General features: G+C 43.1%; 1 protein-coding gene across 1 annotated transcript in view; it reads right to left on the reverse strand.

Annotated features, from left to right (window-relative positions):
- Positions 1-1153: 1153 nt before the first annotated feature.
- The window catches only part of LOC109376008 (integrator complex subunit 4-like), a gene marked incomplete at its 5' end in the record, with an annotated part of 80706 nt that continues 66624 nt past the window's right edge, over positions 1154-15235 (reverse strand). Inside the window, 5 exons of the mRNA XM_019631647.1 lie at positions 1154-4958; positions 9805-9925; positions 12931-13074; positions 13302-13461; positions 14978-15037. Of these exons, the coding sequence (XP_019487192.1) occupies positions 4780-4958; positions 9805-9925; positions 12931-13074; positions 13302-13461; positions 14978-15037 (664 nt within the window). The remainder of the gene's footprint in view (positions 4959-9804; positions 9926-12930; positions 13075-13301; positions 13462-14977; positions 15038-15235) is intronic.

Here is a 15235-nt window from a genome sequence, read left to right on the forward strand (position 1 = left end):
CATTTATTCAGTAATTCTCTTTCCTGCCCATTCAGAGAATCTCTTACTAATTTTCTTATGACCAGTTACTGCTGGGCGCTGGGTGTACAGGAATTAATAAGTTATAGTTCCTACCCTCAGGAGTTATGTGGAAGAGACAGACAAATAGACAATGATACAATGTGTTAACATGTATATAATAGGTACAAGATCCAGAGGTAGCACAAATGATAGACTAACCTATCCTACCAGGATGGAAAATTAGGGCAGGCATCACTAAGGATATAACACAAGCCAAATCTTAAAGAATGAGATGTTCATTTATTCACCAAACAAATATTTGGCAACTCTTTAACTAGACATTTACTAGGTATGATATTTATCACAGCCATAACCAAACAAAATTGCTCCACCCCCAACCCTTATTGAAGTAGCAGCCCCAGAAAGCTGATTTTCGCTCCACATGATCCTGTCACTTGATTGGCCCAATTAGGCACTGACCTAACCCCTTAGCCAATCCATAGAGCAGCAACCTAAGATGTGACTTGACAAGAAAAGATGAGCTAAGACCCATCAGAATAGAAAGTAAAGGAATTTTTCTGAGTTCAATCAGCAAGTAAGTGGCAGACCCAGTTAGAAACCAATGATGTGTCTTGATCTTTTTTACCATACACCTTCTAGGAGGCCATGGGAGTGAGATCCTCACACACCTAACACCCAGGTCTGGGGATGTCCTGCTCAGTGCCCTTTCTGTAACCAGCCATTTGTCAGACGAAAGGATCTTTCCAGGTCTCAGTTCCCTCAGGTCATAAAGCTAGGTACATATATATAGCTAGGAGGGATGTGAAATAAAATTCAGACTTTTTCTATTGATGCAATCAAAAAAATTTTTTTCTCAAACAAGGTGAGACAGTGGTTATTGAATTAGATGTGATTGTAATTGTAATCAATGTTCCTATGTAGTTGTTTCCACATTAAAGTGAACTTAGTACAAACTTCTTAGAGACAGAAGTATCTGGAAGTAAGGTTATTAACGCTATATAGAAATTGCTAATAAACAGCCCCTACTTCTGAATCCATTCTACATCGTCAAGACTCGAACTGTACAGAACCTGGAGAAGCTATTTTTCCACATGACGCTATACTTAGTCCATGTCGTAACGATCTGTAGGTTGCAGAGCCCTCACTGCCCACACTTGATTTCCTCTTGCTTAAGTAGTTCCTTAAGAAGTCTGCCAATTGCTAGATGTGTATCTGTCTTCCCATAATTCTGTTTGCTGAAGTCAATCATGTCAAAGCCAAATGTAAAATCCTTCCAGAAACTTGAATCTCAGGGCTGGCTTTTGCAGGCATGCATGGCACTACGTTTGCTCTGGATTCTTATACTTATTCATTCTTTCCTATCTGGTATGTGCCAGGAGCTATGCTGGAAATACACCACAGACATTCTCACTGTTCAGGTACTCAGATTATTTGGAAGAAATAAGACATGTAAACACACAGCAATGATGTAGAAGTTGCAAACTGGCACAAATCTACCTGGAAACATACTTTGTCTCAGAGTAATTTTAACATCTGCCTTAGTAACCAAGATTTTTTATGTGGGTATTTTTTACATGAAAATGCAGATTTCTGGCTTTTCTGAAAGAACTGGCAGATTTGACACCACCAGGCCCAACCTTATAAACAACTGAGGGCAGCTGATTAGTAACTGCCTTCTGACAGAGAGCGTGCTCTCGGATTCTTCAGTCTCGATTGCCTTCCTCTAAGCCTCTTGACTCCTTTTTTGTCACCTACCTTTTTTAGGGGTTTCTGTTTGTGAACCTGCAATAAATACCAAGCTTGAAGAATGTATAGGTGGGAACAATGCACCAAGCCCACAGGAGACACAGATAGGTTCTAGAATGAGGCTCAGCCCTAAAGAGAAGGAACCACAGAAGACAATCCAAAGAGCATATTCCAGGGCCCAGCAGGTCCAAAGGTCCGAGGCAAGAGAACAAGGTGAGAACTGGAAACAACTGCAGGTAATTCTCTAGAGCTGGAGAAGTACAGGGAATGTCTGGGACAGGGAGTATGCGGCTGCAGACAACCGCAGGAGCATGAGGAGCCTTCAAGGATAGGAGTTTAGACTTTATCCTGGGACCAGAAGTGATCTACTTAAAGGGGGTTAAGCAGAGCAATGGTGTGATCAGTTCTGAGTTTTAGAAAGATTACTGACAGCTGTGTGAAGAATGGGCTGAAGGGGGCAAGATTTGAGACAAGGAGATCATTAGGACACCAATGCCATACTTTAGGAGAGATGCTGGCGGCCTGCATCAGTTTTAATAGTGAGTATAATGAGAAGAGGATTGAGTCAAGAATCATTTAAGTGATCAGAATCTAAAGGACTTAATGGCTGGCTTTATATGAAGGGTGAGGAAGAAATGCAAAGTGACACCAGGGTTTCTCTGGCTTTGACTGCTGGTTGCATGGTAGACTGCGGACAAAGACAGAACAGAACGATAGACCCGTTATGAAAATCATATTGGACTAAAAATCCGGAGGCCGGGCTTTTAGCCTTGGCTTCACCACTAACTAGATCTCTGAGGGCTTGTATCTTCACTTGTAAAATGAAGGTGCCACACCACAGTGATCTTTATGCTCCCTTGCAGGTCTTTGTAATATAAGGTCATTTTTTTCACTTCAGTGAAAAAGTATAGAACCAGATGCAGAAAAATCAAGATTCTCATATTTCACAGAACCTGAGACTTCAGGGTAAAAGGAATTTAAAAGGTTGAGCCCAGCCCGTCATATGATACTTGAATTCCTCCAGAACAAACTTGTCAGGAACTTGTTTCAACCTCTGCTTGAACACATCCAGCATGAGAATTCCTTATCTCCTGGTGCAGCCCATTCAATTCTTACACAGCCTTAAAAAACTTAGTGACACTCAGCCAAAATCTGCCCCTTACGATGGCTCCACCTTTGGTGGAAAAAGTACTAAATTTTGTGCTTTAAGACCTAAAATCAAGTCCAGGCTTTGCCCAATAGATTAGCTCAAAGCCTCTGTTTCCCGCCTGTAAAATGGGGGATAACCTGGAAGGGTTTTTTATAAAAGAAGCACTATATCTGAAAAGGACCCAACACATTCTTTCCTTGAAGGCTTGCTATAGCGATGGCATAAGGGGCTCAGTCAGCAGCCATGGGTCTTAATGTTGTCGTCTATGCTCCAACTCAGCAACTGTCATTAGATGTTTGTGTCGGCCACAGTATTCTTCAGTCTGGCTTTAAGCTTCATTTTATCCCCAAGGCAGGCACTTTTTCCAGGGCATCTACTGTTGACACTTGAGAGCCCACTGAGGGCATATCCTTGAGATGTACAAAATAGATGAGCACACTAGAAAAGGAAGCTCCCTAGAGATGATTTTTCCTCCCTTAATCCCTCTATAGTAGTTATGACTGTATGGGTTCAAATCCCAGCTCTGTCATTTACTAGTTGTGTGACCTATGCCAAGTTACTTAATTCTCTGAACTTCAATTGCCTTGTTTATCAAATGAAGACAACAGTACCTAGGATGGTTGGGAGGATTAAATGAGTTAACCCGTGTAAATGGCTTACGACACTGCCAGGCACACACAAGTACATGAAACCGGAAGTCAAACATGCTTGGATTCAAATTCCAGCTCCAAGTCTGAGTATGATCTTGCTATTATTTTTATGAGATTTCCAAGTACCAAATATGGTCTAGACTGGCTGCATATTCAGATTCTACCAAGCATTATTTAATTAAACCCATTCAACAATTCTTGTTATAGTTATTGCTGTTTTACAGATGAGGAAACTGAGGCATAGCAAGCTAAGATTTGAAGGCTCTTTTGCATCTACTTCCCTTGAGGTGGGACAGCTCAGGCCTTTGGCCTCAACTTGGATTTGAATGAATACAGGCTTTACTGCTTGCTGTAGTTTTCCAACCAGTGACTTAAACTCTAAGTCTCACCTGGCTGCCGTGAGGATTATATGACAGGTAAAGAACAGAGCACAGGGCCCTCACGGGTAACATCTCTGGGGCATTTTCCACTCTTACACCCCGGCTGCACCTTTAACTCACATGCAGCTCGAACCCTGGAGTCATCCCAGGTGTAGTGAGAAGTGATTTTACTTCTTACACTGGATCCCTCTTTCCCATAATCTAGGTTTCTCTTCTAAAATATGGCCTTTCTCTATTATCTTGGGTCTAAGGATAACGGCAGGCAAGACCAAGAATTTCCCTCAGGAATAAAAATGATTCTTTCTCCAGCTATTCATTCAGTCTTTGGCCCAGCTATTGCCTGAGTTCGGGAAGGCGCTTCTCAGTGAGATAACGGACATCTAAGGCCATTCAGGAACTGTCTATGGGGAAAAAGTACAGCTGTGAAAGCTGCTTGGGAGTTGGCCCTGGCAAATAGACGAGTGCTTTCAGAAACAAAATTGTGACTCCAACAAACAGCTCTTTGGAGGTGGCTCGAAAATCGGATCTTTGTTTCACACCCAAGGAATGTAAGCATATAGTATAAATGTTGACCCTATAGCCACACACATTTCTTTAAGGTGTTTTCTCAATTTTATTATGGGGAGGGATTTGGGGAGGGGATAAACTTGGAAGTTTCAGTTTTCTTAGTACAAAATAATTTATCCTGTTTGATACCGGATGAGACCATAAGGGTCACATGTTCCTCCTTATGCCTATATACCTCTTCCAGGTGACGTCCTCCAGGCTTCTGGCCCAACTGTGATACCTAAGAAGGGCCTTCTAGGCCTCAGCTACAGAGACTGCTTGTGACTCAGCGCCTTGCGGGTTTGGGCATTATGTAAACTTTTACAGACTTGCTGAAGGGGATGGTGCCCTCGATGCCGGTTTCCACCTGGGATGAGATCTCACCACTCTCAATCCAGGGGGATTTTGGAATGCGTGAATTGGAGTTGTAGGCCAGCAGCAGCCTCACTTCCACCTGGCATGGTTCTGGGAAAAAAAGAGGAAAGAGATCTTCTGTAACAACATGGCTAGGAACTGGGATGAAATGTCAGGTGAAAGCAACATCAAAGATGGAAGCAGTAGGGCTTCAAGAACATTTTTTCATCGGCCCACACCCTTCCCTTCCCCGCCACCATACAAAAACACTTTCCCAGCCAGAATCCTGTGTGGCTGACCCCAAGCCTGCAGACACACTGCTTCTCGGCTGTCACCTCCTCCTTGGGTCTCCGTGGGCTCCTTGCTACTGAGGAGCAGAGAGCAAACTACAAAACCCTCTTCTACAGAGGCCTTTAGCCTCAGGACAGAGGGCCATAAGCTACACGCATGTGGCCAATTGTCATGACCAGAACACCGCGCTCTTCCTGTGCCGCTGATCTCGGGTCTCAGGCTGCATGCACCACTGACTCTACTGTCTTAGTGGAGAAGAGGTCTTTAATTAGGAAATAGTTCTGACCAAAAGTTTTCCCCAGTGAACAGGTGCATGTTTCAGGGACCTAAATTCATGTCATTAAACCTTTCGTTCTTATATGACGTGACGTTATGATACTGATCTGCTGTCTGCAGGTAGCAGGCCCCAGTGAAGGGAACTAACCCTCCCTCAGTTGCTGACTGTTTGGTTGAGGAGACAGTTGCATGGAGCAGAGTATACACTCTAATTGAGCCTGTAAGAAGTACTGAGGAGGAGCCCAGGAAGGCTTTGGAATAGAACATTTGCTCTGTGCCAAGCACATAACCCCAAGAATTCTTACCCTGACACGCCATGAAAGACTGTCACAATCCCAAAACAGTTCCAAGGCTCTGAGAGGTTTTAACTGACTGCCCAAATCCATACCAGTGATAGAATTTGAGCCCAGTTCATAAACAGAAGATATTAATCTTTCTATTAACAGTATGGCTTCAATAAAGAAGAAGGGGGAGAGGATTTCAGAAAAACCTAAGTGCCAGTGTGAAGGCCAAGCTAGAATAGTATGAACTTGGGATGTCCTTAATTTTGTGTGTCTGGAGCAAAAGGTGCAAGTCTTAAAGAGGAGTCCAAGGCTGAGTAGTTCAGATGGCAGGACTAAGGGCTGGATGGATTGAAAAGAACAAGGGCAGAGGGTTTCTCAGTGCCTCCCCAGAACTCTCCCTGACTCTCCCTAGAGATCACAGCAGAGACTGGATTGCCATCTTCCAGGAAGGGAAAGACTTGCAGGTATGGAAAGGCTTGCAGGCAGCGAAAGCCACCTCGCCAACCCCAGAGAGCAGCCTCAGCATCACCCTTTCCCAGGGTTCATGTGGTGTGGACACGCCCACGTAACATGGGGCCTTATACCAGCCTTGAATGTATCTGTAATGAAACCAGCACTGCTCTCTGGTACCACACTCCAGTATCAGCTCTGCACTATGTTCTCCTCTTTTGCCAACCCCCAGCCAGAACCCAGCTCTGGTTCACAACACTTTCAGCAGCCAAACCCTGGTAAGGTCAGAGGACATGACCCTACCTGGTCATTATGCCTTTCCTCACTAGCATGTAGTAAGAATGACAATTCAAGCAAGTGCCATCAGAGGAAGGGAGTGAGGAGAGAAGAACAAAACGGGCACTGGGGAAATGAGACAAAACATCATCTGTGACAAAACCTACTCATCATGTTCTGGAAGACTATCTCTCTTATGAGGTATATATTCTTACTCTCATCTTACAGATAAGGAAAATAAGACAGAGAGGTAAATTAACTTTTTCAGGATCACACAGCAAGGAAGTCAGAACATGGAACCCGGTCTATGTGACTCACAGCTTCTGAACTGGCAGCATCCTGCCTGCCAGGGGAAAGGCCACTGGTAGGGAGCTGCTGAGGAACCGGATGGAGGAGCTCCCCACCAATACCAGGCCCCATCTCCTGGATTAGGAGCAAGGAGACACAGGCACATTCAGAATGTGAACATGTTTCACTTTAGTGTCCCTGCTCAGCAGAAGCATGGCATAGTGAAAACACAAGGGATTTGAAAGTTAGGAAATCTGAGTGCCAACCTCAGTGTCACCATGAACCAGATACGTAGGCCTCCATTTATGCATCTATAAAATGAAGAACAGAATACTCATTCCCACCAGAAAGTTGGTCTAAGGATTAAATGAATTTTAACTGCACATTTCAAGTCCTGTATTCAATTTATCATTTGTTGAGCACCTACTACATGTCAGGTATAGATATAGATACAGGATATAGAGGTATTGGGGATACAGAGGTAAAAATGAGCAAGCTCCTTGTTCTGGAAGAGCCTACATTCTAATTGGACAGAAAGTCAATAAACAAATGAAAAAACAGGGGCCAGCTAAGTGGCGCGTTGGTTAAGAGCTGGCTTGGGATACCAGCTCTGAGCAGCAGGGCCCCGGTTTGGATCCCACAAGGGCCAGTGACGCTGCGCTCTCTATAGCTAAGATGGTGAACAACAGCTCCACCTGGAGCTGGACTCCCGTGAGTTGCCAGTGACGGAGTAGGCTGCAGCCCCTGCTGCAGTGGGCTGCTGTAAGCTACTGTGAGTGGCTGGCAGCCAGCGTGAGCTGCCAAGAGCCGCCGTCCAATGGCTGGCGATCAATCTGCCTCACCCAGGAAGAGCGCAATGATAATACCAACATGAACCAGTGAGCAACATCCTCCACAACTAGACTGAAGAAAAAAAAAGGACAGCAACTTGTCTGTTCCCCTTCCCTGATTCCCCAACGCTGTTCCCCTCCCCAAATTCCCCAATAAAATCTAAAAAAAAAAAAAAAACCAAATGAAAAAACATCTGACACTAGTAAGTGCTGTGCAGAGAATTAAAACAGAGATTCACAATAGTGACTGGGTAACAACCTCTCTCAGGAGGCAATCCTGGATGAATTATAATTCTGCAGGCTCAGTACAGCCTGGATTATAGCCCTGGTTCAGGCAATGACTTGCGATGTGACCAGGGGCAAGTCAGTAGGCCCCACAGGACCTTTCGGGCTCTTTTGAGCTCCAGCACCTGTGATTTCCCCGCCTCCTGCTGAGCCTTGACCCTTCCACAACAATGTTGTCTCATAGCATTTTCCCTATCTAGGATCCATTCAACAGAAGGGATTAGAATAAGGAATTCTACCTTCCTGTGGGGCTAGAGATTTGGCAAATAGTGCAGTAACATTACAGGCAGCAAGGATATGGGATGAGGGATGCTAAGGGAGGCAGAGCCTGGGTAAAAGCATTGCTGGGTGCTCCCTCAATTGTGCCAGGGGCAACAGACCCCCGGAAGGGGCTGCCCTGATAGTCTCAATAGCACCACTTCTTCTTTGTGAAAACTTCATAAAGAAATCTAAAACTAACAGCTATAACCTAACACCCCTGATAGAGAAAAACCATTAATAATGGCATTAAATAGTTATTCATGTATTTAAAAATGCAGTGAAAGAAAATTCCAGAAGGCATCTATCTATTTCTAAAATAAACCAAATTAAACACCTTCTCCAGTAACAACCATGCTTCTGAATCATCTTGAATGATTTAGGAGATACCAGCGAGGCCAATTCTCCCCATTTTAGGTTCTGTAGACTGAGTATCTCTTTTTAAAGTTTCCAAAGCAGCCTTACAAGCTTGAAATGCAATGTCTTTTGCACTAGTGTTCTCCCATTTTATTCTTATAAATTAAAAAAAAATAATTATGCACCTTTCCTGTCTTCACAAATTATTGAGGCTCTAATAATTTCCCCTGTATGGGAGGGTAAAGCCTGAATAGATTATCTTACTTTGCATTACCCCACAAACCAGCCCAAGTAGGAGGGGAAGGCAATAACTGTTGTCATTTTACATGTTTTGGGGGAATGAACTGAATTTTTCACATACAAAAAGAGAATGATTTTAAATTTCTGGTAAGAAATACAAAACCGTTTAATTACCAGAGCAATCATCAGGACTCACTAGTAGATAGAGAATTATCATCTTCATTTGAAAGGCGAGGAAAGAGATTTAGAAGGGAGCGTGGCTTGTCCAAGGTTACGCAGCAAGTCAGTGGCAGGGGTAGGAAAGAAAATACAATAGTCTCCAGGCATCCAGCTCCATGGCTCTTTCCATGAGACTCCATTCTACTCTAATCTGTGACCACATTTTGCCATGTATAATGTGCTCCCGTGTATAATGCACACCCCAAGTCCCCAAGTTTTTGGACCAAACTTTCAGGAAAAAACAGTTTTCGTTTTAATTCAAATTTTTATTTGTTTAAATTTAGATACTTGTTTTTGTATTATAAAGGAATTTTAGCATTTATTTTTTAACATTATGGGGCAAGAAATTATATGTAACAAATAATTACAAAACAACAGCAGATACGAGGTACAAGAAATTTTATGTACCGGTAACAAATTAACGCTATTTACATGTCATAGAGGGCCAAGAATTCTTTGTAGTTGCAAGTTTGTTGTAATTTCAATGAAATCGATTATCATATTCCATGGTATTATTTTGGATATGGATATTGTTATTGATTTCTAGAGGTACACTTTTAACTCATAAGCATAAATAAAAGAATTAAAAACATTTATATAGATATGGAATTAGTACTACCCATGTATAATGTGCATCCTCATTTTTCCCTCGCAAATCTAGGTAAAAAAGTGCACATTAGACATGGCAAAATATGGTATCTTCTGACAAAATCTTGTCTTGAGCAATCAAAGCAATGCAGCCAATTAGTCTAAATGTACCTAGTTTGAGATTTTAAGCTCCTTAAGAAATCAAATATAATCCTCAGCAGGCCTGAGTCAACCATGCAAAAAACCAAACACCTATGGGTGGGTGTGATCCCAGGAGTATATTTTCTTGCCCACCCCGGCACATTGACTCCTTACCTGTCCAGGCAGTGTGGGAGAGATACACCTGAGTGATGAGCCGGTGCCGCCCGGGGCCAGGATTCCTGAAGTCTGCAGGCTTGGGGTGGATCATCTGAGCCTGGCCGTCTGGATATAAGACCTAAGAGGCGAGGTGACAGATACAAAGAAAAAAAAAAAAAAAAAGAGGCAGAAGAGCTGCATCCATGAGCTTTTAACAAAATCACTGGTGACATCTCTTATGAACACCAAAACAAGAGGTAGAAAAAGGTGACACCAGCCTTCACAAAAGACTGCTCCTTGAGGGGAGGGCAATACTACTGACATCTATACCCCCTCGCCCAGCACAAAACAGCGTTTGGTACATGTTTCCTGAATTCATGGTGAACAAGCAAGAGAAATAAAGTGTCTCTAACAAAGTACCAGGATAGGTAAAAATATAAATGCTGGTGTGAAAAGCCTTCCCAGGCACCCTCATCAGGGTGACTCTCCCTCCATGGCTCTCAATCATGTCATGGACCAGCATCCATCACCATACACCAAGTAGTAACAGTAATTTTGTAACTGTATCCTCTCTGCTAGATTATAAGCAGCTGGGAAGCTGTTTATCTGTGTCCTTCTACAGAGACAGTGCTCAATGAGAGTCTGCTTAAATCACTGGCCAGTGAGTGCTTCAAATCTCACAAACTGCCCAGAGTTCCTTTCTCAGCATCCCAGGGGACCCCCACAGCTATCTGTGGAGAGGGCCTATTACACTGTACCGTGTACAAAGGAACTACATGAACAAATGAAGTTTCCCCTACAACCACACAGGACCTGCGCTGTGTGCATATACTGATGAGGGTGAAGAAGGGAACCTCACGGGTCTTTTTTAGTTTGAAACTCGGAGGCATGTCTCAGTCCACCTGCCCCATAATCTCATTTCATTGTTCCTCAGATGTTAGCGCTCACCCCCCGATTCTACCCTTCTTTTTTAAAGCTGCCACTCACCATTCTACCTGCAGGTCCCAAACTTACTACAGCAGAAAGATGCAGTTATTCCAGCTTCCTAATCCTTGTTATCTTTAAAGAAAATATTTGGGCTTCATTTTTTTTTTAAAGGAGAGGCAGGAGAGGGCTAAAACAGTAATGAGCATGGGAAAGAAAATGATAAACGTGGCAGGATCTCTCAGAGTTCTCAGCAAAACTGCCCTTGGTGAAAGGCCTCATCCCTCTGTGAAATGGTTGCTGGAAGCCTTCCTTCATTCCTCTACTGCTCCCAAGTGCAGCTTAGACATCTGTGGCCCACGTAGATCAGGGCAAGAAAATGACCCTATGAATTACATTGTGAATTTCAGAAAAACTAAAAAAAAAAAAAGAAAAAAACCACTCCTCTTCTATCATCAGGTATAACATAGTAGGCCTGAATTAGGCTAACTGAAGTGTTATTGAAAGGAGTTCCTATAGGGTCTGCTTTAAAGAATGTTATTTTAACAGAGAATATAATCTGGATACAATCTCAGTCACGTCCACTGCTATATCCCTAGCACCTAAAGCACTGTCCAGAACAGAAGTGGTGTTCGGCACGGTGGCTGGATGAGACAGTGCTTTCCAATTAACAGAGCTGAGTGCTATCTCCCTGACTTTCCCATTTCCCCGACTATAGAGGAATCCAAACAGTTTAGCCATGAGTGTAGTGGGGCTGCTTTAGAAGGGAATTTTCAGTGGAGTTCAGCAGATGACCCTTAAATAATCTGCCTATAATCTCATTTATGCTTAGTTGGTCAGTGAACTTTTTTTCAGGGACAATGTGAAACAGTGGTTCTCAATCATGACTGCACATTAGCATCACATATAAGCTAAAAAACGAAAACAAAACGAAACAAAACACCAAACTGGTATCCATGGGCCCTACTCTTAGGATTCTGATGTAACTGGTATAGGCTGAGGCCTGTGCATTAGTACTTTTTAATGTTTTCTGAATAATTTTAAAGTGCAGCTAGGGTGGAAAACCACTATCATGAGGGGGTGGGGGGGAACCCCAAACCCTAAAACCAACTGAAGCACAACCGCACAGCCAGCTCAGAATTAGTTCTCTGTGGGTCTCAAAATTTATAATAATACATGATGCGAAGCCAGATTACTGCAACCATAGGCAAATATTACCATCTTCATGGCCGGATTCATCCTTGCCTCTTCCAGGAAGCTTTCCCTGCCTGCTCCAGGCTATCTGTCCTCTGATTGCACTTATGCTAGTGCTTACATCCCTACTTTTATTCATGTACCTCTGCCTAGAATACCTCCTTTGGCCCTATCCTTTGCTCTTACTCATCCTTTCAGACCTCACCATGCACGAGCAGCTCCACAAAGCCTTTTTTCCCTTAGCCTCCACCATACTCTCCAAATTAAGTGCCTCTCCAGAGTATTTTTAAAAATATATTTTTAAGTATATTTCAAATTTTTATACTAGTCAAAAATTGGAAATAGCTCTGTAGGCAAGGAAAAGTAATTTTCTCTCGACCAGAACCATTTGTCTGTCTCTCAGTGAAACTGAGCAGCCTGAGGGCAGAAATTATGACGTATTTACCTTTGCAACACTAGCACATAGCATGTGCAGTAGAGTAAACATTACTGCATGGATGGGAGGAAGAATGGATGAATGGAAGGAAGAATGAATGGATGGATAAGTGGGTAGTACTTTTTAATGGGCTTCATTGGAGACTGTCTACTGCAACTCTCACGTCTTTGATGCATCTGTTTCTAACTTAAAGTACTCCCCAGTGATTGATTTTTCCTACCTATAAATTTTGTTCACCAAGCTGACCCACTCACAGCCTGAAAATGACTTGCTTGCAGCCCTGAAAAGACCAAGTCTTAAGCTCACATTATAAGAACGGAAAGGGCCCTGTCATTTTGTGAACACTTACTGGGTACCAGGGGCTTTACCTACAACATTTCATTTCAGGGTCAACTGTTCCTGCTTGTAAGCTGCAGAACCTGAGGTTCAGCAATAGAGCTGGGATTGAAGCCCAGGCTCCTCTCCAAAGAGGCTCATCTCATCTCCCGCCCCAGTTTCTGTCCATCAGGTAGAGATTAAAGGGGTGCTAAAGTTAAATGCTTCAATACAAAGTCAGTATTCAACCTCTGGGGGACCAAACACGGACAGACCTGGACCTTCACAGTGCTCTGGGGATCCTGCACATGGTCCAGGGTTGCGTCGACATCCAGGGCCACCACCAGCCCAGATGTAAACCGCAAAGGGTTGTCGGACTCGCCTGCCGGCTCAATGATGGTGGCTGAGGCTTTGTGGATCTGTAAGCAAGGAGAAAATACAATGATTCTAAATCCCCAGGTCATCCCTGGGCAACAAAACATAATTCTTGTCTTGCTGCCTCCTTAGCTAATGGGTGGGCATGTGGGAGCCAATCTGAGGACAGGCCCTAGCCCAGCTCCTCCAATGGCCAAAGAAGGTTACCAAGGTGAGCAGCTTTAACTGTCTGCACAGACTAGGCCTGGTGGGACACGGCACAGATCCTGACCTGCTCTGGAAGGGGGAGGTGCAGGAAGGTACTCTGCCGCAGCATGGTATGTAGAATTTTGACCACTTCTGCAGGTTTGGAAGTCATGAGTCGGGGCATAAGGTCAAGAAGTTTGTCCACAAAGCTGTCCTGCAGATGGGGCAAATCAGTGATGAAACACCTGGAGGAACAAACAGAAGCAAATGACTGTGCGTTCACTTGCCACAGGCTGAGCCCCGAACATCTGCTAAGCCCCATGGTAGGAAAAGTGATGAACTGAAGGAGCTCATGATTCCTGACTGAGATGGCCAGGTACCTAGCTAATTACATCTTAGTGATATGATCATAAAAGACTGTTTACTGAAAACCCATTGTATACAAGGTATACTCTTAAATGTTTTACATTATCTTATTTAATCCTCCCAGAACTCCTGTGTAGTGTTAGAGCTATTTTTTTCATATATAGATTCATTAATTTAACGAATATGTCTTTAGGTCTTACCAAGTGCCAAATACTATCCTAGGCACTGGGGACATAACTGTGGGCAAAAGAGAAGAAAATTCTTATCTTAATGGAGCTTATATTCAAGTGATAGGAACACTGAGACTCAGAGAGAACGATGTTGCATTGAGACTTTAAAAGGTAAGTAACTTATTCCCAGCTCTGGCTGATTCCATAGTAGTTCTACCTTATGGAAGGGGATAGTCAAATAATACTTCTCTGAGGAGGTGACATCAGTGGAGACTGAGAAGCTGAATTAAGAAAGAATGTGCAACTCCAAATAGATGAGGAACTCTGGTAATTCAGAGCTGTCACCTTTCCAAAAATCTCTTCAACCCAACTGTGCAAAATCAGACTACTTTAAATAATCTAAAACCAAAAGTAAGGCATGAACTTGGTTCAGATTTGAAGCCAGAATCTTAAAGAGCCAAGGTAGACTGCACCATTTGCTAGAGAGCAGCACCTATTGGTAAAGGGTGGTATTGCAACCCAGCCCTATAGGAAGTTGTCATCACCCAAACAAAAAAAAGAATACGTGTAGTCATATAAACTTCAGGTTTGGTAAAGTTCATGGGGGTTGGGACAAAGGGTGGCAGAATGAAATATCAGACTTAATTGATTGCTTTAAAATTCTATAAATGCTTTCCTCCCAGTTTTCTATTGCTAGCACACCACATGTCTGGTCACTACCTGGACTCCCACTACTTCACCAAGCCTTCCACTCATCTACTGCATCTGTTTTAACTGACTTGCTTTCGACAGAACTCTGAGAAAACACATCTATTCTACAAAATACGTTACCCACAGAATTATGGAACAATTTTTTTGTAGATTACAGAGAAATCTAACAGTGGTTTAAGTAAGAACAGACAAGTTGTGCCTTTGCAACAAAAGATTTATGAGTTTTCCCACATAATACTTGTATTTTTATGGCCCAGCTGAGTACTGAATGCAAATGATTTCTGATGTTTTTATTATCCTATTGTTGTAGGTTTAGGTTTGAAGCTAAGTAAGGTTAGAGAAGTTTATACACCACTAAAGAAAATACACAATTTAGGTCACATGGCCACAAATAATAGCGTGACTGCATGGGCTAACCTAAGAATTCTTGCTTGTGATTGCTCTTGTCACTCTATAAGTGCTATTCTCTGCATAACCAAAACAGAACAAGCTGGAACAGTAATGAAATACTTACCTTTGAAAAAAGTCCACTTCCTGTAAAAATTTTTCACACATCCCAAATAAGGGGTCAACTCTGCAGAAAATAAAAGAAAAGGAATTTGCTTGTGAAATCTGCAAACTGAGGAGGACCTGAGCCTACATGAAAGAGAATAAGCATATTACACCATCAAAATTATCTTTGGGCCAGCCGAGTGGTGCATTGGTTAAGAGCTGGATTGGGACACCAGAGGGCCCGGGTTCGGATCCCACATATGAGGGCCAGTGACACTGC

This window comes from Hipposideros armiger, unplaced genomic scaffold, assembly GCF_001890085.2.
Source record: "Hipposideros armiger isolate ML-2016 unplaced genomic scaffold, ASM189008v1 scaffold_1030, whole genome shotgun sequence".
NCBI lineage: Eukaryota > Metazoa > Chordata > Mammalia > Chiroptera > Hipposideridae > Hipposideros > Hipposideros armiger.